Source organism: Streptopelia decaocto, assembly GCF_964273445.1.
Source record: "Streptopelia decaocto genome assembly, chromosome: 9".
Classification (NCBI taxonomy): Eukaryota; Metazoa; Chordata; class Aves; order Columbiformes; family Columbidae; genus Streptopelia; species Streptopelia decaocto.
Window position 1 is genome coordinate 5,331,461 of NC_138664.1, and position 22,029 is coordinate 5,353,489.

A 22,029-nucleotide genomic window follows, 5' to 3' on the forward strand; every position below is an offset into this window, starting at 1 on the left:
ACTTCAGCAGGACATTTCCTAGGAGAAAGGCCACTCTTTCCTATACAGCTGTTACTTATGGGGAAATATGACAACAATCATCTCGGAAAAGAGTGATGAAAATCTTGTTCCCTGGTAGGGACACTGTTGTGCTGACAAGAAGGACTGGCAGTGTGCACAGACTGCAGAGCTCACCTGCAGTGTCCTGCTGTTCTTGGAGACCAACAGAAAGGATGATCAGCCTCATGGAAATGAAGAAGATTTACGTTCCCCACTGAATTTGGGACACTGGCTTCCTCTTGCATCTCCCAGGCTATGACCACCATGAGCCCATAAATCAGAGAAGAGAGGAAATCAAACCCGGCTTGGACCAAACAAGACTCTAAACAGCCACAGGATAGAAAGTCTCTTGTTGGACTAGAGGGATCTTCAACAACAGGTAGCAGGGATGGGTAAATCAGGGGCTGATTAGGTTGCATTAAGAAAGTGATGTTAAGACAGCACAATTCCTGCCCAGGCAGTCCAATGATCCTGAGCCACCTTCTTATAAGCTACTCCATATGTTCATATTGGAAGTAGAAGGAGAGATGCAAATAAAGGGGAGGAGAAAATCCTATATATTATCATTACTCATGCCAAGGTGAAGAAGACACTGGAACCTTATTCATCTTTTGTTTGAGCAAGGCAGGAGAGCTTCCCCTCAGCTAAGCTGATAAAAGTTTAGACTTGTATCAGCTTTACAAAAACACCAAACCCTTCTTTTCTTTCCTTGTAGAAACAAAAAGAAGTATTAGTGCTGGTCAGAGTACCTAATTTTGATAGGAAAATAGGTCACTTCACATTTTCTCAGAGATATACATTCCCTGCTGATTTTGCCACAGGAAGCTATGTTGATGGGATGACAAAATGTCATGCTGTGTCAAATTGGTGGAGATTCCTGGAGTGAACGAGGCTTCTCTCAGATGCATCTTCCCAGAGACAAACACAATCATTTTGCATGGCTCAGCTGAAGCATCCTTCCATGAAATTCTGGTCTAGCAGAGAAAGTTTGCCTGGGGTGAAGATATACTCAGTTGTTTCCCTACTGTTACAGATGAACAGAAAGACCCTTGACCCAAAGAGACAGCGACTTCTGTGATGAACACCATTACAATCTGTATTGAACTTCATTAGAGAACGTTAGCAAAAAGGAAAAAGGTGAAGAAGACACCAGAAGTTCCTGCTTAGGAATCTTAGAAGTGCTGTGATGAACAAAGCAATCAAAATACATAAGTAAAAGTCTCAAGCTTTTCCCTAGTGTATTTTAAGCTGCTGTTAGAGGTTAGCTTACTGAGATGTGGGCTGGACAGATGGGTGCAATTGGGATCAGCTTTTTTTGGGGGATAGGGTGTGAAAGAGGTAGTGCAGCAGTTAGTAAGATTAGCTGAAGCCAGGTAGACCGTACCGATCTCACACAGGTCCCCTCCGTAGCTGGGAAGGCATAAGCATTTGAAAGAGTCGATGCCATCAGCGCAGGTAGCTCCATTCAGACAGGGGCTTGAGTGGCACTCATCAGTGTCTGCAAGAAATCAAGGGCTTCCATTAGGGGTCTGGGCAGACAACTCCAGCAACTGGGACAACTTGTTTCCTTGCTTGTTTAGGAGGGAATATCAGTTGTTTTTGGGGAACCTGGGAGTTGCTAAGATCTTATTTGAAAACATACTGTCACTGCTGCTGCTGTAAGAATGAAGACAAGAAACCCAACCCACACTATAAGGAAGATATTGGTTTTCTGTCACTTGATGGTTGGCCACCACTCTTAAGACATCAGGACAAGCTTGGCAAGATGTATCCAATACACAGCACTCAGTGTCCTGGACAGCTGTTCCTTGTTCATGTTCTCTGCCTGATGGATCAAACATGCAAACTTGTGTCCGTGTCTCCACCAGCTATGGGTCTACAAGGAAGAATGTGGAATTCTTGTAAGTGATGGAAACACCCTGAAATAGATCTCTGTCTCCTAACAAGCCTTCCTGGGGCCAGTGCTTACTACTGATTTCTTCCTAACCAGAATTTAGATGTTCTAGGGCAAGAAATTTCTTCTCAGTGAAGATGAAGGAAGAGCAGAGAAGAACAAAAGTGGGTTCAAAGGTGGTTCAGAGACCCTCAACTTTTTCCCTTTGAGGATCTTAGGCCTAGCTATGGGTGTTTCTTCCTTGGTGAAGAATCATTCAAAGATTATGAACATGTTGGCTATGGAAACACCAGAGCAGAGTTGAGCAGCAGCTTCTCAAGGTCTGTGTTCTTCTATTGTTGGGGTATATTTGCTGTGATATTGTCTCCCTGCAGAACCATGTCTCCAGTCATACAAGAGCAGATGCATGCTTTAGTCGGTGTGGCTGTCTAGTTGCTCAGTGGCCAATGTCTGATATGTCAACTAAAAGCTGACATGTTCTGTAACATGCCTAAGTGATGGAAAAATTTCTTCCTGACCTTGGATGGTAAATCGGCTCACGCTTTGGAGCATGAAGGTTGTCATCTTTATTCTAGACTGTATCACTGTGAGCAATGCATCCTCAGACGGCTGATGAACCACTTTTGCAGTTAGATCTTCACTGAGAGAAGGATCTTTTTTCCTCTAGATTGCCTTTCTAAATACTGATGAATGCTTTCTGGATTTCTTTGTTCACTACAAAATGAAGAGAATTTGAGATCCTGTTTCCATAACAATAACAAATACTTTCCAGAGCAAAATGGGGGTCACAGGCCTAGTAGAAGGGAGGAGCTGAACTTGGCTGGCTATTGCTTGTTAGTCATGCTTGGAGTTCTATAAGATAGAGAACAGAAGGGTAAATGAGGTATCCTGAGGGATGATTACAACTCTAGAGGCCCCTTGGTCTTCCCAACAGCAGTGGCAGCAGAAGTTCGTTTTGATTCTGGTGGGTTTCAGTTGAACCAGTAAGGAAAGTCTCTCCTTTGTCCATTGGGCTCCATGAAGTGGAAAGCACGCTGCAGAAATGTGAACAAAGCACATCCGAGAGCTAAAGCAGAATGTTTAGCAGGGAATAACGAGTCTTCAGGGGTCTTCGGCAGCATGGACTACAACTTGGCAGGTCCGAGATGTGTTCTGAGATGCAGGAGATGACCCGCTGTGAGTTGCCATCCCCAGTCTTGGAGGAGGAGGGAGGAGGCACGCAAATGCAAAGTCTTTGCCACAAATTTCCAGCTGGGAAATAACACTGGAACAGAATTTCCTTTTACAGATATTCTATATAATATGACTGCACATATTATATATGCTGTGAGAACAAATATCTGTGTATAATATATATGTTATATATCTCTCCATACATATACATATATATTTTATGTATCACATATAAATAAAGGGTACGTACTTGTAGGTAGTGTTGGAAAAACAGACAACAAACACAAGTGAGAAACAGACAACTTTTTCCGCAGAAGTGTGGTGCAAATTGCTGGAGAGAAGAGTTTTTAAACACATGATGATCATAAATACCAAGCTCCTCCTTCAGCCCATTGGGCCACTTGAGCAGTGACCCTATCTCTATCTGACTGTAGAATCATTTCATCAAGCTGAAATCAAGAAACTCAAACACTTCATCTGGAAGCATTGCTGATTCTGGTCCTCCCAGAAATTTGCATCTTGGAGGTCTTTAAGAAAAGGAAGTTTTAAATGGTGAAATGGGCAGTAATGTTGTTCCTGGAAACCCTGGCAAACCAGTTTGTGGGTGTTTTTAGGATATTGCATCAAATTTATGACTTATTATGGATTATGATTTATGAGGAGGTGAGAACTCCAGTTAAAAAAAAAAATCACATCACTCAATGCTTGGCTTTTTTCTTATAGCCTTTTATATACCGTAAATATATCCACTTGCACAGAGTTCAGAGCTAGATGAGGTCAGTAAATCACTGGACACCTCTTCAGCACACGAGGTGTGCTCAGCACGGAGCGAGCCCCCGTTGCCACGGCTCTGGCTGCCAGGGCTCTTGACACCCAAAGATCTTACGCAGACGCCAGCTATTTATTTGCTTGGGTGAGCAGTCCTTCAGAAAGTCAGCTCTGCTTTGAGATGCAGCTCAAGTGCTGATCAACCAACAAGAAGACAAGACTTGTGCTATTATTACCCCGTGCTAACAAAGGACAAGCGATGCGGCAGGGGATGCAGAGCGGAGGCAGCCCTCGTTTTCAAGAGCTTTGGCTCGAAAACAAAGACAGGGAAGAAAATGCCTTGTGGTGCCAAGAGTAGGAAGCCCGTTTAGAACATATTATTAACTCACTTATTGAGGATAATGCAAAATTAGCAGCTCTTTAGAAGACGATTCATACTGCAGTTAATATTGCTCAGAAGTTGCCAAAGATTATTCAAAGCTATTGTCAGAACAGTTTCTATTTTTTGCTACTAACAGGACACAAGGTCTAACTTCTAGATTTAAAAAAATAAAATTTAAAAAAAACCCAAAAAACAACGCAAACAGGGTCTTGCATCTGGAAGATGTAAACTACTGGCTGGAGAAAGCAAGGGAAGTTACACAACTACAATGCAAACTTTACATTTGTTTCACCATTTTCTTCCTAAGTTTTCTCTGATATTGCCAGATACATACTGTATTTAGGCACAACTATTTTCTTTTGGTGCAACTAAGCATAACATAATTATTGTCCCAATGTACTAGGTAATGGAAATCAGAAAGAGAAATCCTTTAGAAATGAAAGAGAAATAGATTGGTCCTGGTTTTGCTCAAGAGGCAAATGACACACAAAAGTGAACACACTGTCAATGGTGAGAAGGAAATGCTTTAAAAATCATCATCCCAAGCTAAGAAGACAATACTAGAAGCAGTGCTAACACTTTTTAAAACAATACAGTCTTTGCATTTCTCTCAATGGCAGCCTGTATGAAAGATGAGCAAGAATATCCATAAAAACCCATCAGCTCCATGCTTAACTAAGGAGAAGCAGCTTAACAACAGGGAAGATGCAATCACCCAAACCCAAACCCAAAACTATAGTTTTACTGAAGCTGTGAGAAACTGGTTTAGAAATATACCCTAGGATTAAAACTCCTGTTTTTGTTCTTCGGAGAGGAAAAATCAAGACCAAAAGGCAAGGCATTTTCAGGATGTCCAGCAGTTGCTGTTGTGCCCCTCACTCTTTCTTCACAGGCCTTCTTGTAAGTGCAATTATCCAAACAGGGACTCAGAGACCAGCTAGATAATTGTCTTCTAGAGACTGAGGAAAAACAAATCCAGGTACAAATTAAATTTGCTTTTCAGAGACTCCTGGGAAGCCTGAACTGCCGATCTGGTAGCTCAAACAGTGAAGAAAAACATAGGAGCAATTGTAGGGTGACTCCTACAAGAAAAGAACAGGAGGAGTTGGGAAAACAGTTCTCTCGCATTTTAAGTGAAGTGCTGGCATCAAAAATCACATAGCCAGCTAGTGGCTTATGATAAGCAACTAAGTCTTTATAATAATTAACTACAATAATTAAACCAAAGCCTCCATGAAGCAGAATGGGCAGATATTGCTACAGCCTTAAATAGTTATATTAATGTAGAGAACAGCAAGTTTCCAGGAGAACCTGCTGACCTGCTGGGACCTTTGATTTATATAACATTCCCATGGAAGGAGCGCTCAAGCAATTCAGATGTCTCTGCCTCCAAAATATTATATCTATAAGTAAACTGATGTGTATAAAACACTAGTCCAGGACTGTAGGTTTCTTCTTCAGAGAAAGGTTTTAATTAAGTTAATAAAGTTCCAGTGCAAAATGGACAGTGTATTCAGGAGACATCGAATCATCTGGTCAGTCACAAATGGGGTCTGCTTTTGCCTGTCATTCAGCCAGGCCTGGTACCTCCATCGCCTTCTTGAGAGCATGGTCTCCATTCCATGTAGTTGAAACATTATGAATCAGGTGAATGTTTTCTAGACTCTTTTACTTTTGGGTTGATCTTCTCTGGACCAACAAGACTCTATTGCTTGAACTTCCAGGGCATGAAGAAAGATGAAACCCCATCAAGACCCTTTCCTCATTTGGATTATGACCTTCATCTGTGCTGGTGCCGTAGGCAGTGGAGTCCATGAACTTATTTCACCAGAGACAAGCAAAACTTCACATAAATAGCTGCTGTTTCAGCACATTTCTTTTCAGCTGACCTGAGCGAAGTTTTTAACTTGTTGACTGGTCAGAGCACTCCAAACCACAGCCTTTCACTGAAGTGCCAGCATGCTTTTTTCAGCTAATAATTATTTGTCTTCAAATATTACCAGAAGCAAAAAGACCTGCTGAGTTGGCAAAACTCTGGATGAAGAAGCCAAACCTATGGACTATTCTTCAGGCTTGTGGGGCTCCTGTCCTTGTGGAGGCATCAAAGTGCTGACTAAAGAAATGTGCATGCGTAGCCTTCCATTCTTCTTAAACACTAAAAAATACTGGCACTCCAAGTGTTAATCTTTGGTCTTCTTTGCTTTCTGGCTCTGGTTTTCAAGGAGAGTCTATAGCAGAGCAGAAAAATACCATTCTTCTTAAATAATCCCACTAAAAAGACTGCTGGATCTAACTGGAACCCTTTGCTGACAAGAGGGTAACAGCCACATGTCCCTGCTCCTCATTCTTAGCTCCTCTTGTAGTCTGAACCAGCTTCTCCTGTGCTTTAATGCTGGCCAAAATTAATTGCACTTAATGGGCATCCATTACATCCTACAAACTCTGAGCAGAGCACAATGCACAGATACTAAAACTGGTATTATTTGCAAGAGCTAAACCTCAAGACTGTGAAGCTTCAGGTAAAAAGGCAGCCACAACATGGGAAGTATCATTTTGCATTCCAGCCCATGGCTTTTCCTTGTAGGCTTTCCATGTACACAATCCCTGGAGCACTGTAAAGAGTAATGACGCAAAAAAAGGAAATCTGTGATTATTTTCCCCTTTTCCCCCTTCGTTTGTCATCACTTTGCTGTAACTCTCTAGAAGAAGTTCTCCTTCTTGCAGGGGCGTTGCATGTTCACGGTCAATACACTTTCTTGCTGCCTGGATGAGCTTCTTTCAGACCCTGACCAGGACTGCATTTAACCCTGTAGGAACACTGTAACGAAGAACCTTACCTAGAAAAGAGAAGTTTTATCCTGGAATACCTTCTCCAGTGGGTGCACCAGCCACGCATGGTTACTGAAGCTCTCTCTAAAGTGTCCACAATTAAGCTTCATGCAGCCATCATTTACTTCTCCCTGTCACCTGCTTAGAAGCCCCAGCTGCTACATCGTCATCTCTGTGACTCGCAAATACACAACACGTTCCAATTTCAGAAGAATTTTTCAAGTTTCTTTACACATGAGCTGTCGAACACATGGTTTTCTTTCAAAATACTTCACAAGAATGTTGGCTAACAAATGCTCCGAAGAATCTGGCAATCGCCTTGTGGGTAATTTATAAAAAGAGAAAACAGTGAAATAGAATCGTACTTTGGGGCCAATTTTTTTCTTCCTCCTGGGCCTCACTGGCTAGTTTCCTTCCTTGCCCTCAGCTCTGCCTTCCCTGGTTTGTTTTTGTCTCCAAGCCTGGACGTGGCAGCAGGCATGGCCCAAAAGCAGAGCCCATTCGGTGCGCAAGGAGGGATTTTGGATGTGTAACTCCTGCAACACCCTGCCGAGCCCTGGACCCCGTGCCAGGCTGGACCAGTGCTGCAGGAGTAACCCCGCTGACTTGTCCTCACCCACTCCTGCAGCATCCGCTGTGCAGCAGCTCAGCCCAGACAGACGGGACCTGAAATGTGTTCTGAGCAGGACTGAACAAAGGTTTGTGATTACCTGTTTTCTCAGAGGGAGAGAAGTGACGCAGAGTGACTCATTCAAAACACTTTCAGGATGGAAATGAAGTTAGAAATCAGGCTGAGCTTCACAAAGCCCGGCACTTACAGACCCTTACCGAGTCCAGAGCTAGCTATGCTGAGTGGTGTAAATTAACCAAAAAGAAGCAGTTCCAGAGGTAATGTGGGAAGGGGGTGGAATTAATATTACTTTTGCTAGAAGGAACTCAGAAAATCTCTTTGCACATATGTTTTGTACCAGACTTAGGCAACATGTCCTACATGAACATGTGGCCCATTGAGAACCGAGCATATGTTGGGCCTTCATAAAACAGCACAAGCACTGATGGTTTTCAAATGGGGCCTGTCCCCAGGAGCCTGCACCTGATTGCAGCAAAGTGAAACCAAACTGTCGCCAGGGGTGCCACAGGACATCCTGTGTTACCAGGATTGGGCTCCTCCCTTGGCTAAGAAGCAGCCACCAGCAAGCACAGCAGCATCCCATCTCATTTTTGTCTCATTGCAGTATCTAAATGCCTCCACGGCACGTGAACACTGCTCAGGGGACACTCATCAGAAAGCTAGCAGAGTACTTTCACCAGAAAATGTTACTCAGATTTAAAAATTGTGTCTGTTTATACTTGGCACCAAAGAATCCCACCAAAGACAGTGTTAAAATACCAAGAAGGGGCAGGGTGCAAGGAAGAGCATTTATCAGCAGAGCTGACAAAAGATAACGATGCTCTGAGCATCATCTCACCCATTTAGCCTGTTCTATCTGCAGAATGCAGCGTATGACACAGACCAGAGGGCAGCCCTGCTCTGTGCCAAAGGCACTGGAACAGTTTGCCCAATGCAAACGTTACACTGAACACAGATGATGTTGAGAGTAGAGATTTTTTCTCCCCAGCTGCCTTGCTTTGCCTCTTACTCCTCAGCACTGCAAAGCTGCTGATGGCTGGGCTCCCACAGCAAGCGCTATGAAACACTCAGGGATACAGGCAGCGAGTCAACACATCACGGAAAGAGAAATAAAACAGGGCAGAGACTTGCAGCCTGTCTCATCCAATTTCTCAGCTGCATCCACTAGCCACGGTGGAAGTCTCTGGCGGGTGGAGCCGTCTTTGCTCTTGTTTCCACATGAGAAGAAAAAATGATTGTTTTCTCTAGATTCTACATCTCACAGCAATTTCAGAGGGGGTGTGAATGCCTCAGTGCCTTGCCCAGCCATATCACACCCAGAGACTGGTCATAGCAGCTCTCAATTCAAAGAATGCTCTTTTTCAAGCCCCTGCTCTGACAGCACATTGGGGAGAGCTCACCTATGTCCCAGCCATGACCTGGGTACCCTGAGAGGCACAAGCAGATGATGCCTTCACCAAGTTCCTGGCAGGTGCCACCAGGAACGTCAGTTCAGAGGAGTGAATGGTGTCTGCTGCTGTGGTGCAGTGAGGGAAGGCCAGCTGTGCATCTCCTGGTGCTTCCCTTGAATTGGTCCTCTGCTGCTCACCCCAGGGGCATGTAATCGCCATGGGCAGGCAGGAGGGAGGTTCTGGAGGCTTCTGAGGATGCAGTTATGGTGGCTGGATAATTGCATCACCTGCCCAAACAGAGACTCTCATTTGTTAAGACAGAAGCTATTGAACACGACCTGTGAAAAACCCCACATGGATGGCTTCCCACCACAACAATGTTCTGCTCAAGTCTGCTTCTGTGCTAATGTTCTCTTCTGTAGAAGAAGCAAAAAACATGACAGCTATGCCCCCTCCCTTCCCTTTTATAGCACGTTCCCTTCCATATGAGAAGAAGACACGGTACCTTCTGTGGTGGGTCCTAATGCATCTATTGCTTCTTGTGACACTTGAGGCAGGACAGCTGTAGCAGTGGCCAGCAGATGGGGATTGTCTAGAACAGCATCTGTCTCTGTCTGTTGTTCTGACACCGCGGGAGGGGATGGCTCTATTTCAAGCTGAGCCTCTTCAGGGTTCCTGTGTCCCTGTGTTGGTTCAACATCTGGAGTACTGGTACTAATTACAAAGTCTGGGACAGAGGTTTCCCCTGAAACACCTGTGATTGAGTGTGTCACAGCTCCAGATGTTGTATCAGGAATTTCCTTCTCCTCAGGAGCACCAGAGGGCTCACTGTGAGCCAAAGATGTGGCAGCTGTTTCGACGTTAGCAGCAGGCAATGAGGATGCTTCTCCACTGGTTTTGTGGACTGTGGATGTTTCTCTGTCAGTCTCAGAAAATGCAGGTGTTTCACCCCTTGCTTCTTGACTTGTGGATGTTTCTATTCTAATTTCAGGAAATGCAGAGGTTTCTCCACTTACTTCTTGAACTGTGGATGTTTCTATGTTAGTTTCAGGATAGACAGATGTTTCACCCCTGGCTTCTTGGCTTGTTTGTGTTTCTATGTTAATCTCAGGGAATGCAGATGCTTCCCCACTGATTTCATGAACTGTGGAAGTTTCTATGTTAATTTCAGGAAATGCAGATGTTTCACCTCGGGCTTCTTGACTTGTGGATGTTTCTATTCTGATTTCAGGAAATGCAGATGTTTCACCACTGATTTCGTGGACCATCGAAGTTTCTATGCTGATTTGGGGAAATGCAGATGTTTCCCCACTGGTTTCATGGACTGTGGATGTTTCTATGCTAATTTCGGGATAGGCAGATGTTTCACCCCTGGCTTCCTGATTTGTGGATGTTTCTATTCTAATTTCAGGAAATGCAGAACTTTCTCCACTAATTTCACGGACCGTGGAAGTTTCTATGCTAATTTCAGGAAATGCAGAACTTTCCCCGCTAATTTCATGGACTGTGGAAGTTTCTATTACAATTTCAGGAAATGCAGAACTTTCCCCACTGGTTTCGTGGATTGTGGATGTTTCTATGCTGATTTCAGGATAGCCAGATGTTTCAGCCCTGGCCTCTTGACTTGTGAATGTTTCTATTCTAATTTCAGGAAATGCAGATGTTTCCCCACTGATTTCTTGAACTGTTGATGTTTCTATTCTAATTTCAGGAAATGCAGATGTTTCCCCACTGATTTCTTGTGTTGTGGATGTTTCTGTGCCACTTTCAGGAAACCCGGAGGTTTCCCCACTGATTTCTTGTATTGTGGATGTTTCTATGATAATTTCGGGATAGCCAGATGTTTCACCCCTGGCTTCTTGACTTGTGGATGTTTCTATGATAATCTCAGGGAATGCAGATGTTTCCCCGCTGATTTCTTGAATTGTTGATGTTTCTGTGCTAAATTCAGGAAATGCAGATGTCTCCCCACTGATTTCATGAATTGTGGAAGTTTCTACACTAGTTTCAGGAAACGCAGAGGTTTCCCCACTGATTTCTTGAATTGTGGATGTTTCTATACTAGTTTCAGGAAATGCTGATGTTTCACCACTGATTTCATAAGCTGTTGATGTTTCTATACCACTTTCTGGCCATGCAGATGTTTCCCCACTTAGTTCACCTGATGCAGAGGCCCCACCACTTGGCCCCAAACCATAGGGAAATGTAACAGCTGTTTCCCCACCCAGTTCCTGTGATACTGTTGGTATTGTCACAACTTCTACTAAATCAGAAGTGACTAAAGTGACTTCTGGAAGCCCTGAGGCCTCCCCACTAGCATCTGTCACTGCTGAAGATTGTCCACTTAGATCTGTGGTTCCAGAAGTGTCTCCACTGATATACGGGATCCCCGATGGCTCTCCACTGAAGTCTCCTGTCCCTGAAGGAAACCCACTGGTCAAAATAGCTCCAGACCCTTCTCCAGATAGTCCTCTGTCTCCAGAAGGAAATCCACTGATTTCTATCATCCCGGATGGTCCTTCTCCCACCTCTTGAGCAACTGACGTCTGTGTTACAACTTCCACCAAAGTGGTATCCACAAGAGAGACTGTGGGAAAACCAGAGGTGAGTCCACTTTCCTCTCCAGACAGTAGGCCACTGGTGACATCAACACCAGAGACTTCTCCACTGCTGTCAATCACTCCACTCGGATGTCCACTCATCTCGAGCACTCCAGAAGCACTCCCACCAAAGTCTACATGCCCAGAAGGCTCACCACTGATGTCTGAACTTCCAGATACCATGCCTGATGTGTCTCCACCTCCTGAAGGTAATCCACTGATTTCCAAAATCTCTTTTGCTTCTGCTCTTGTAATTGAGGGGATTGTTGTCACTTCCTCCAAACTGGTGTCTACAAAGGTAATACCCAAAGCCTCGCCGCTTCCATCGATACCAGAAGTAAGGCCGCTTAGGTCCACCAGGCCACTGACCTCATGCGTTCCAGATGGTTCTCCACTGACATCCAGTCCTGAGGGCAACCCGCTGAGCTCAGGCACCCCAGAAGGTTCCCCGCTGAGCTCAGGCTCTCCGGAGGGCTCCCCACTGAGCTCAGCTCCTGAGGGTAACCCATGGGTTCCTCCACTGGTGTCCCACTCAGCAGATGGGAACCCTGACAGATCTCCTTCACCACTGACTCCGATGGATCCTTTTCCTTCCTCTTGTCGTTCTGGTACTGTTGTGACAACTTCCTCCAATGTGGTATCCACAAGAGAGATGGTAGGAAAACCAGAGGCAAGTCCACTTTCCTCTCCAGAAGACACACCACTGACCAGCTCAGTGCCAGAGATTTCTCCGCTAAATCCAGAAGGCAGCCCACTGCTTTCCACTCCAGGTGGCAGGCCACTAATTTCTGGTGTCCTCGAAGTAGACACTGATACATCTTCCTCTCCAGAAGTTAAGCCACTGATGTCAACAATGCCAGAAGGCACACCACTCAGGTCCCCTGAGGGTAGCCCGCTTTCTCCAGGTAGAAAGCCACTAGTATGCAGGTCTACAGATGGTAATCCACTTTCTCCGATCCCTGAGTGTTCTCCACTAAGTTCAAAAAGTCCAGAAGTCGGTTCTCCACTTGCATCCGGGACTTCAGGGACCCACCCGGATGCCGAAGTTTCACCACTGACTTGATGTTCTCCGGATTCAGTCATCTCCCCTGACACTTCGCTGATGGAAGCATTGGTACTTGTTTCCTCTGGTATTATGGTGGCTGGAGGAAAAACAGATGGACTCACTGCAAAAGAAAGAGAGAACAAAGAGAGAGAGATAGGAAAATTGTTTATGAAATTGCTTTAAAGAAGCCATTAACAATTTCTCAATTCATTTTTTCCTTCAAACTGGTACCTTTGGGTCTTCAGGATGGTTGGTCATTTAGTTCAGACCTACATAAAAGTTCAATAATATACACATGTAGGTCCTCCTGTGTGCACAGCCTCAGACTTTGCTAATATGGTGATAATCATATAGATTCAGAGGGAGTTCCTTTCAGAAAGAACACATCATTTATTTTGGGAGTGTCCCAACTCTACAACACCAGCGAAGTTCAACCCTGGAGATGAGGAAGCTCTGACCCACCTGGGAGCAGCGACACATCAGTTGGTAAGACCTCTGTCCCCCAGGCTGTTTGATTCTCAGGTTGAGTGGCAAACTCGGTCTCCACAGTTACCTCCTCTCCAGAGGGTACCCCCTCCACTCCAGGGATTACTTGGGTTGCCAGCGCATCTTCTTCAAAGAACAAGGTGACTCCATCCTCCTCCACAGGTGGCAGAGCTGGAACAAAAAGCTTTTTGAGGGAGTTTCCAAAAATTCACAGTCCAAGATTCCAGTGAAGTTGTTCAGCCAAACCAGCATCCCAGTGTGCCCAACCTCCCTCGTGAAATCCCTTTCCCTGAGGAGACAGGTCTACAAGAGGTGGGAAGGTACCTCTGAAGCAGAAGGCATGATGCCGGGAAAGTGGGTCGGGAAATCCCGTCTGGTTGTAGTGCTGGTAGATGGTTCTCACACCAGGTGCATCCCCTCCACAGGCGGGACGGGGGCTCACAATGGGGTAGCGGAGGCTGCCATCAGCTAACCAGCCAGCATAGCACCTGTCCAGGCCCTGCTTCCAGGCAGCATGGAGTTGGCCAACAGAGGCCAGTGTGGCATTTTGGCTCTCACAGTACTGCTGAGCTTCTGGGAAGGTGAACTGCTCTGGCTGGGTTGCAAAGAACACCTCACCTGAGGGATAGGAGAGAAAACAGGTGTGTCTGCATCCTACCTATGTACATGAAGACAAGGAGGTCTGAAGCACATTTTTGCTCCACAGCTGTGCCCAGAGGAGGTGGGAGAACGTACCCTTGAGCCTGTCGATGTAGCAGTACACATCATAGGTCTCTGAGGCTGGGCGCATGCCATATGACCGCACACCTGGAGAGTTCTCTTTGTCCCCTACACAGTTACTTCGGGGATTCACGATGGGATACCTACCGAAAGAAGGAGAGGGGAGGTAACCCAAGATCAGCCTTGGACTGAAGAACCACAGTGTATTTGGGAGCAGGACACGAACAGTTCACTGTTAGAGGTACTCAGGGTCCCCAGCGTGACTTGGAAGCAAGTCCATTTCCAATTTAGGGCAATGAATACAAACTTCACTTTTCCTACACATCAGGGGAGCTCACTGCTGCAGGAGGTATACAGAGGTTAGGAAAGGGGTAGGACAGGTGGAGAAAAATGGGTCTATTGGCCAATAGATATCATGAGCTGGGAACAGCCTTAAGTCAGGAAAGATTTAGATGCTGATGAGTAAAACAGCAGGACAGATGAGAGTAAAGCCTCAATTTCATGGCTGGGTAGTCATTTCGAGATTTGTCTTCCCCAAGTCAGTATAGTTTTACCTGACTGTCTGGTCCCGCAGCCAGCCGGCATCGCACTGGTCAAAGCCAGCCTCGTAGGCAGCCTGGAGCTGTTCAGGGGTGGCGATAACTGCGTTGTTCTCCAGGCAGGCCTGCTGGGCTTGGACGAAGGAGAAAGCGTATCTGCTGGTGGCGGAGCGGTAGTGAAACACCACACCTGCGGGAAGAGAAGCCGTGGTGACACAGCAGATATGGGACACCCCCTTCACCAAGATGTGTGACCAGAAAGGGTCTCCCCAACAACAGTGTAAGGACCAGTGCCTGTCAAACCCATTTTGATGGAGATGCCTCATTCGTCGAGCTCTGCTGCCATAAAGGGTGATGTTTAGGGATCTCTAGCCCTCTTCTGGGATCTTCCTACCTTGACTTCCCTCCTTCCCTGGAGCCAGATGCATATGGGAGTGCAGAGTGTGCCCACTGCAGCCCCAAGCATCACCCAGCAGAACCCTTTTCAGCACATGATGGGGTGAACCACAGCCTCCTCCTCACCCCTCGTGTCCTACCGTAATGCAGGTATTCAGCCTATCCCTTACCTCAAACAGGCCTGCACACCTCCAGGGACCCAGATGCCCTCTGAGATGGCAGAAGCTCAGGCAGTTTTCAGCTGAATGGTTACCTCTATGAAAAACTGATCTTCAGACTTCCCGGCGTCCTGGTGACTTACCCGTGGGGGAGATGGGCTGCTCAGGTAGGAGGCCAACACCAGGGGCTTCTGTCACTCGCACAAGCTGATCTTCCACTGTGAACACCGAGGCAGACTCTAGTCCTGGTGTGGCAGTCACCCCCATGACCTCCTCCACCGAACTCATCTCTGCTGTTTGGGTGGTGATGAGAGTGCCTAAGGTTACGGTGGTGACCTCTTCAGGTACAGCCCACACCGCTGTGACATCCCCCCTGGTCACGTTCTCCTCCTCTGGGGCAGCTGTCTCTGCTGTGACACCAGTGGCAAAGAAATCTGGAAGGACAGTGAAGCCCTCGTACAGCTCGGTGGCAGTTTGGGTGATCTCGATGGGTTCCAGGGTGGCGATGCTGCCACGGGCCTCCTCCTCCGTGGCGTTGCGTGGCAGAGGTAACTCCACCTCGGTCTGGGTGACCGTCTGGATAGTGAAAGCGCTGCCCAGCTCGCTTCCCCTCTCATCGATGAACTGCCCTGGGACCAGAGTCTCAACGTCATCCCCTACATGAAGAGATAAAGCAGCAGTCAGAGGGGACATGGTCAGTCTAGCAAGGTGTTTTGTGCTGGTGCTGCCTCTGAGAAGAAGCTGGATGTTTGCCGATTCTGAGAGGAGCAGGAAAATCATGACGCTTTTGTAAAAAAAGGTTTTCCTTCCTCCACTATGGCTCTGCACAACGCCCCCGCAAGGAGGCCACCTTCATGTCAATGAGCCACCGCATGTTCCACAGCTGGGAAATCAGAAAGGACTTCCCCAGCTCTCCTTCCCGGGAACACCTTGCCCATATCCAAGTCTGCACTGACCTCTAGTGCCTGCCGCAGGAATTTAAGGCGGTCGGAGAGAAGTAGGGCAGCTTGGATAACCTCCCCAGCAGGTCTGAGCCGTGGGAGAAAGACAACTGGATCCTCACACTCAATGCATCAGGTGTCACCAGGATCGTGATCTCCTTCTGCTCTGCCCAGGTGAGAGCTTAAAAGCTCATCGCATACAAGCGTGCCAACCCCATCACCAGGACAGCCTAGGCCACTTGCTGTACCAAATACATTCAAACAAGTCCTGCCTTTTCCCTCTCAAATCACTTTCCTGTGCAAGTCACATCCCTTAGGTGTTGGAGACCATGCTTAAAATGCCACTGAGCAGGTCAGCCTACAGCAACAATGGTGGTTTAAAGGGCAGCATAAAACATAACTTGGCAGGTGAGGGAGGAACGGGACATCTTGGATATGCAGTGAGGCAGGTCTCTGCTGGGGAGGGAGAAATAATGCAACAAGGTCAGGCTTTTCCCCTGATACTGTTTACCCTGCTCTATTTATTTCCAATTCCATTTTTCTTCTAGTTCATTTTATCCCCTGTCTCTCTGACCTCAAGGCATTCAGAGAATCAGATAGAGATCCTGAGGCAAGGACTGCTGTGCTCAGTAACTTTGGATGCACACCCTGAGGTAACCAGAAGGCTGCAGCTTGTTGCACCAGTCTTTAGCTTGGCCACATTAGTGGATTACTCCAAGGGGTCTATGAGGTTTTACAGGGCCTCCTGACACACTGATTGTGCATGCATCTGGACACAAAAGGTCTGTATCAAACAGGTTTCAAAACTTTTCTTAAGAAGGCAATCCTGTCTGAATGTTAGCCTACGGTTGCCCTGAATAGGTTGTATACCACTGTGTTTTGTCCCCTTCTTGCTGCAAGAAGAGTGCAATTACAAGAAAGGGGGAGTAGCTGGGAAGCTCTCAACTTCCCAGGTGCAATTTTGCCCCATTTCTGATCATCAGAGATTGCTGCAGTCCCTGATTTAACTCAGCGTGGAAACTCAGGCAGGTGTCTGTACCACATCACAGCACTATACACATCTTCAAGGTCAGACCTGTTCTCCGTTTCCTTCTCTGTCATCTCCAGCATTCAAAGTCTTGTACATGAAGCACCTGGGCTCTGTTCCCTGTCTCCAGGAGAACTACCAAAGCTGGAAGGTGTGGGAGGACTGGAGGGAAGAGGGCTCTGTTGTGCCACCTCCTCAGAGCCCCCCTGTGCACTTTCTGGATCTGTTTCCTACCTGAACATGATCAGGGGACTAAATCCTCTGAGAACCCACTTTCCTCCCAAGCCTTATTTTGGGGTTAGCTCTGGCCAGAGAGATCCTGCTTGCTGACATGTAGAGACACACTGCTGAGTCCCACGGCCCCCATGCACTCACCGCTATAGCAGATGGCATCGTAGCGAGAGTCGGGGTGCGGGTACCCCGTCTGGTTGGCGTGCAGGTACACCGTCCGCACGCCCACCAGGTTTCCTCCACAGTTGGGCCGTGCTCTGGAAATGGGGTAGCGAACGCTGCGATCGGCCAGCCAGCCTGCGCTGCACATGTCCATGCCATCCTTCCAGGCCAAGTACAGCTCTCCTGTGGTGGCCAAACGGGCTCCCAAACTGTGGCATTTGTCAAAAGCTTCTTGGAAGGTGAACTTCTCGGGGGCGGTGGCATAGAAGACTTTACCTGCAATCACACCATCCAATAGCACAGGAATTATCTGCAGAATTTAATCCCAATTCTTTTTGTTTCCCCTTCCCATTCCTGAGAATCCGGGTAAGATTAAAAGTCCTGTGCATTACAGCTGAGCTACAACCCCATGCAGATGACTGTCTATAAAGACCAGAAGCAAGGGAGTCTTGCAGACTGAATACAGACCAGAGCAAAATATCCCCAGCTAGCTGGAGCCACAGGGCAAGACGAAGACAAAGGACAATTTCAGTTCTGATGTGCTGAATATTTCAATGAATCCCTGTCATAAGCATGGCAGACGGACACCTCTGAATGTCACACCCTCACATGGATGACCAGAGACACACAGGACTGTGGCAGAGGTTAGACAGACTCGGTACTGCATTAGTCATTGACATTAAAATTGTCTAAGGACTAATGAAGAGACTGCAGAGAATATCTGGCTTTTCCTGGGGTATGTGCTATTCCATCTTTAACCTGTCCTGCCTCTGTATTTACTGTTGTCCAGCCTAGGCATGACCAGAGCTTTGGCTGCTTCTGCATCTAGTGACAGTAAAAGCCCCAAATCACCTTGCATTTGCTCTGCATAGCAGTAAACATCATAGGTTTCATCTGGCTCACGGACACCGTAGGTCCTCACTCCTGGAAATTCATCCTTGTCGCCGTAGCACTGCACCCGGGGCCAGTGGATGGGGTACCTGGCAGAGAGAAGGGGTTAAGGAGGGGGAGCAGGACCTTGGCAGCTGCCGTGTGATGCTTTATGGCTTTTCCTGGGTTATGGGGAATGGGAAGGATGACTTGCTGTCCTGCCCTCTTTGTGATGGTCCTGAGCACAGCAGGTCCCTGGGAACACCAGCCAAATACATCAGGTCAAGGTGCCTCCCCAGCGGGGGGTTCACAGCTCAGTGTGGTTGAGCCACGCTTGTGCATCTTGTAGTAGCATCTGCTTTGCGCACGGAGGATGAAAGATCAGGATGAAGTCTTTGGCCACTCATCTGCCACCATGAGCTGAGGAGGACAGAGCTCACTCTGCTTCCCTACTATACATTCCCCCTGGCAGAGAATGGCTTGCAATGCACCACCTCCCTCTGCACACCAGCAATTATAACAGTTGCTATTTAGCAAGATTTCTCAACCATTTTCAGTTGCTGGCTTCATTGTAGAAGTTCTTCCTTAACAACTCTGCTATGGTTTTCCTTTCCCCGCTGCCATTCCTTACCTGACAGTCTGGTCAGCCAGCCAGCCAGCATCACACTGCTCGTACCCATCCTCATACGCAGCTTGCAGCTGCTCGGGAGTAGCAATGACAGCGCTGTTCTGGATACAGGCCTGCTTTGCTTTCTCAAAGTTCAAGGTGTACCTGGTGGAGATTGCTCTGTAGTGGAATACGATGCCTGGAAAACACAATGGCCATCACTCACACATCTTTTAGAGAAGAACCAGCCCCTTTCCTTCCAGAGAAGTTAGGGATTCAAAGAACAGATACTACACGGCAACTAGAAGCAATGAACTATTTATGCTGATTGTCTGTATTTGAGCATCTCAAACCAAGGGTGCCTTGGTGGGCTTCTTTCACAGGACCTTGTGGAGCACATTGGTGATCCAGGACAGTGACTGCTCTCCCATGATGCTGTAACAAATATATGGTGCATAAAAGCCAGTACCTGAATAGTAGTGGGAACAGTGGAAGTATATCCATCACACAGAACAGAGCTATATCACTGTCATAAGGAGCCAATACTTACCTGGTATAGACCTGTACAGCATTTTAAATGCACAGATCAGCAATCAGGCAGTGGTGCAGAGCAGGGACAGTGGTGCTGTGCAGGTTTGGAAGCTGCAACCCCTCAAGGTCCTGCTCAGTTCCAAGGGTGCAGAGTGTCAACCACTGTACAAACACCCAGGGAACAAGAGGCACTTGCCTCTTGAAATCTCTAGGTCTGCCACAAGCATATCTAAGTTGTACTTTTTGATGAACAGGGATCTTTACAAAGGGTGGCTGTCTGTACGCTCTGCTCTGGTGTGAGCACGTTAAGTGGAAAATTCACCAGGAGGCAATGAATGGGCTCGCAGCTGCGACCGTTAGATACACATTCCAGTGTATGTGACCAGTAGAGACCTGCTGGTTAACTCTTGTAGTGGAAGCTGTGTCCCTGTCCTACACCAAAAGCAAAGGATGAATATAAGGGATGTAGGAAATGTAACTTTTGTTATTTTATCTACCTATTACTAGGATGAGCTTTGCAAGACTATGGGGAAAATTTTTCAAGAACAGATCAATTCTCCAGCTGAGGGCATCCCATCTCCTAAAATGTTTGGAAGAAATAGAAGTTCTTATGACAGCCTTCTTCCAGCTTCACCTCTCTGAGCAATAGCCCAGCGTATCCAGTATCACCTGCTGCCAAGGATGTCATCTTGCTGACTTTGTAACCAACCTTCTGCCAAAAGAGTAATTTTATTGCCATATATTCTCCCATGAGTCATTTTACTGGTTTGTTTAGTCTGCTCCTAGCCTGCTAAAATAAATGGCTGGCCCATGGCTTCTGCTCACCTACTCATTGCCTTATTTGTGACCCAACTAAAAGGGTTTATGCCTATAGGGAGAACAGTACCTCCTCTGCCCAGGCCAGGCAGAAAGACCTTGAAAGGATCTCACCTTTCACTAGGACCTCTATTGTGTCTTGTCTGTCCTCGATCCCGTACATCACTTCACAGCGATAAATCCCAGTGTGGTTGGATCTCAACGCCTTGATTTCTAAAGTGGCATCGGTGGGGATGGCGGGATAATTTGGCAAAGAGATCACCTCCCTGTACTCGCTGTTGAGCCGGATTTTCCCACCAGTGGCCACTAGCAAGACAACTTCGGTCCCGTTTGAGAGTTTGCTCCATTTGATCCGTGGGGTCAGCAGGGCACTGGTGTCCTCTTCCTCTGGGATGTTGAAGTAACAGGGGATGTTCAGGGAGCTTCCCAGGACAACACGTAGGGGAGACTGCTCGGGTATCTTCACTTCCAGGCCATCACTACTGTCTGCCAGTTCCAAAACAAAGCAATGGTTACATCAATAATGCATTTAATCCAAAATTTCCAGTGCTTCCATATGTTCCAATGCCTATTTGCTCAGACACACTTTTTTTGGTCTAGTCTGTTGAAAAGAATTTACAGAAAGGGAAGTTACAACCATGACCCTTGTGTCACTGCTGTTTTTGGGATCTGGACCAGTGCTGGATATGGGAATGAAGGGAATGACAGGCTCTACTGCAGTGTAGCTGCTATGAGATCACACCTGACAGGGTCTAAAAAAGGGAATGCTGAAATTCCCTTAGTTTCCCCATAAATCTGCTTTTGTCTGGACCTGTCTCCGTGGTTCCCCAAGCACAAGGTCAGCGAGAGGCACAGCAGCCATCCAAAGAGAGAAGCCCTGTGTGTACACAGAGCAGATCTTGGGGACACTTATCTGGGACCAGAGTGCAGCACATGGCTCAGTCCTGATGTCCCGCACCCCAGGACACGTACCTGAGAGCTCCATGGTGACGGCTGCTGTGATGACTCGCAAACACACAAACACTAATAGTAAAGTGGTCATAGTTTACCTGCAAGAAACAAGAGAGGGAGACAGGGTTTATGACAGCCGTATGTTCACAGGGAGCTGAGTGCTGCGGATACTGCTGCAGGGCAGCACAAGGCTTTCAGCTGCCCCTTAAACCTCCTACATGTGGCTGGCAGTGAGAGCCGGTCCTTGGGGAAGGATGCTGCCTCCAAGTGCCTCTTGCTTCAGGAAATGCATCCGTGAGACAAATAAATAAGATGCTCTGCTATGTACAACAGACTGAAGTGTTGTTATAGATCACTTATTATATTGCTCTTCCATTGTCTCTCTTGTGATTCAATCTTCCCTGTAGAGCAGAAAGACAATTTTCCAACAGAACTTCACACTGGTTGTGTATTTACTTGAGAGGGACCACCACATCCACTAAGCCTTCACCTCAGAACAGGAGCTGCCCCTCACCAGCATCCTCCATTCAAGTCAGTGCTGGTTTTCCAGCCACAAGGATGGATGCATTTTGTATACCTTAAAATGCTCTGAAGGCAAATCTGCCTTTTATATGATGGAAAAGCCAAAGGTTACAATGTTTTAGTCCAATACACCTGCATTGACAGCATGTATAGCCTTAACTGCAAATGGATCCTGAACTAATAAAAGAAATCCACAGAATACAAGTCTGGGCATCTTAACTCCACTCTAAAAATATCCTTTTGTGACCCCTCAATTATTCAGAGCAACCTGCTCCTTCTGAAAGCTTGAGGAAAGGAAAAGAGCATCCTTCTGACATTGA

The 22,029-nt window shown here is 46.8% G+C and overlaps 1 protein-coding gene across 2 annotated transcripts in view; it reads right to left on the reverse strand.

Annotated features, from left to right (window-relative positions):
* The window catches only part of ACAN (aggrecan), a 49,864-nt gene that overhangs the window by 5,748 nt on the left and 22,087 nt on the right, over positions 1 to 22,029 (reverse strand). Inside the window, exons 2-13 of one of the 2 annotated variants that reach the window (XM_082061422.1) lie at positions 21,209 to 21,285; positions 20,351 to 20,722; positions 18,914 to 19,088; positions 18,265 to 18,392; positions 17,395 to 17,688; positions 15,195 to 15,707; positions 14,513 to 14,687; positions 13,974 to 14,101; positions 13,563 to 13,856; positions 13,215 to 13,409; positions 9,613 to 12,873; positions 1,424 to 1,537 (exon numbers count right to left, since the gene is read on the reverse strand). In XM_082061422.1, coding sequence (XP_081917548.1) covers positions 1,424 to 1,537; positions 9,613 to 12,873; positions 13,215 to 13,409; positions 13,563 to 13,856; positions 13,974 to 14,101; positions 14,513 to 14,687; positions 15,195 to 15,707; positions 17,395 to 17,688; positions 18,265 to 18,392; positions 18,914 to 19,088; positions 20,351 to 20,722; positions 21,209 to 21,278 — 5,719 coding nt within the window. In that variant the 5' untranslated portion in view covers positions 21,279 to 21,285. The remainder of the gene's footprint in view (positions 1 to 1,423; positions 1,538 to 9,612; positions 12,874 to 13,214; positions 13,410 to 13,562; positions 13,857 to 13,973; positions 14,102 to 14,512; positions 14,688 to 15,194; positions 15,708 to 17,394; positions 17,689 to 18,264; positions 18,393 to 18,913; positions 19,089 to 20,350; positions 20,723 to 21,208; positions 21,286 to 22,029) is intronic. The other variant, XM_082061423.1, reaches the window with a different exon arrangement.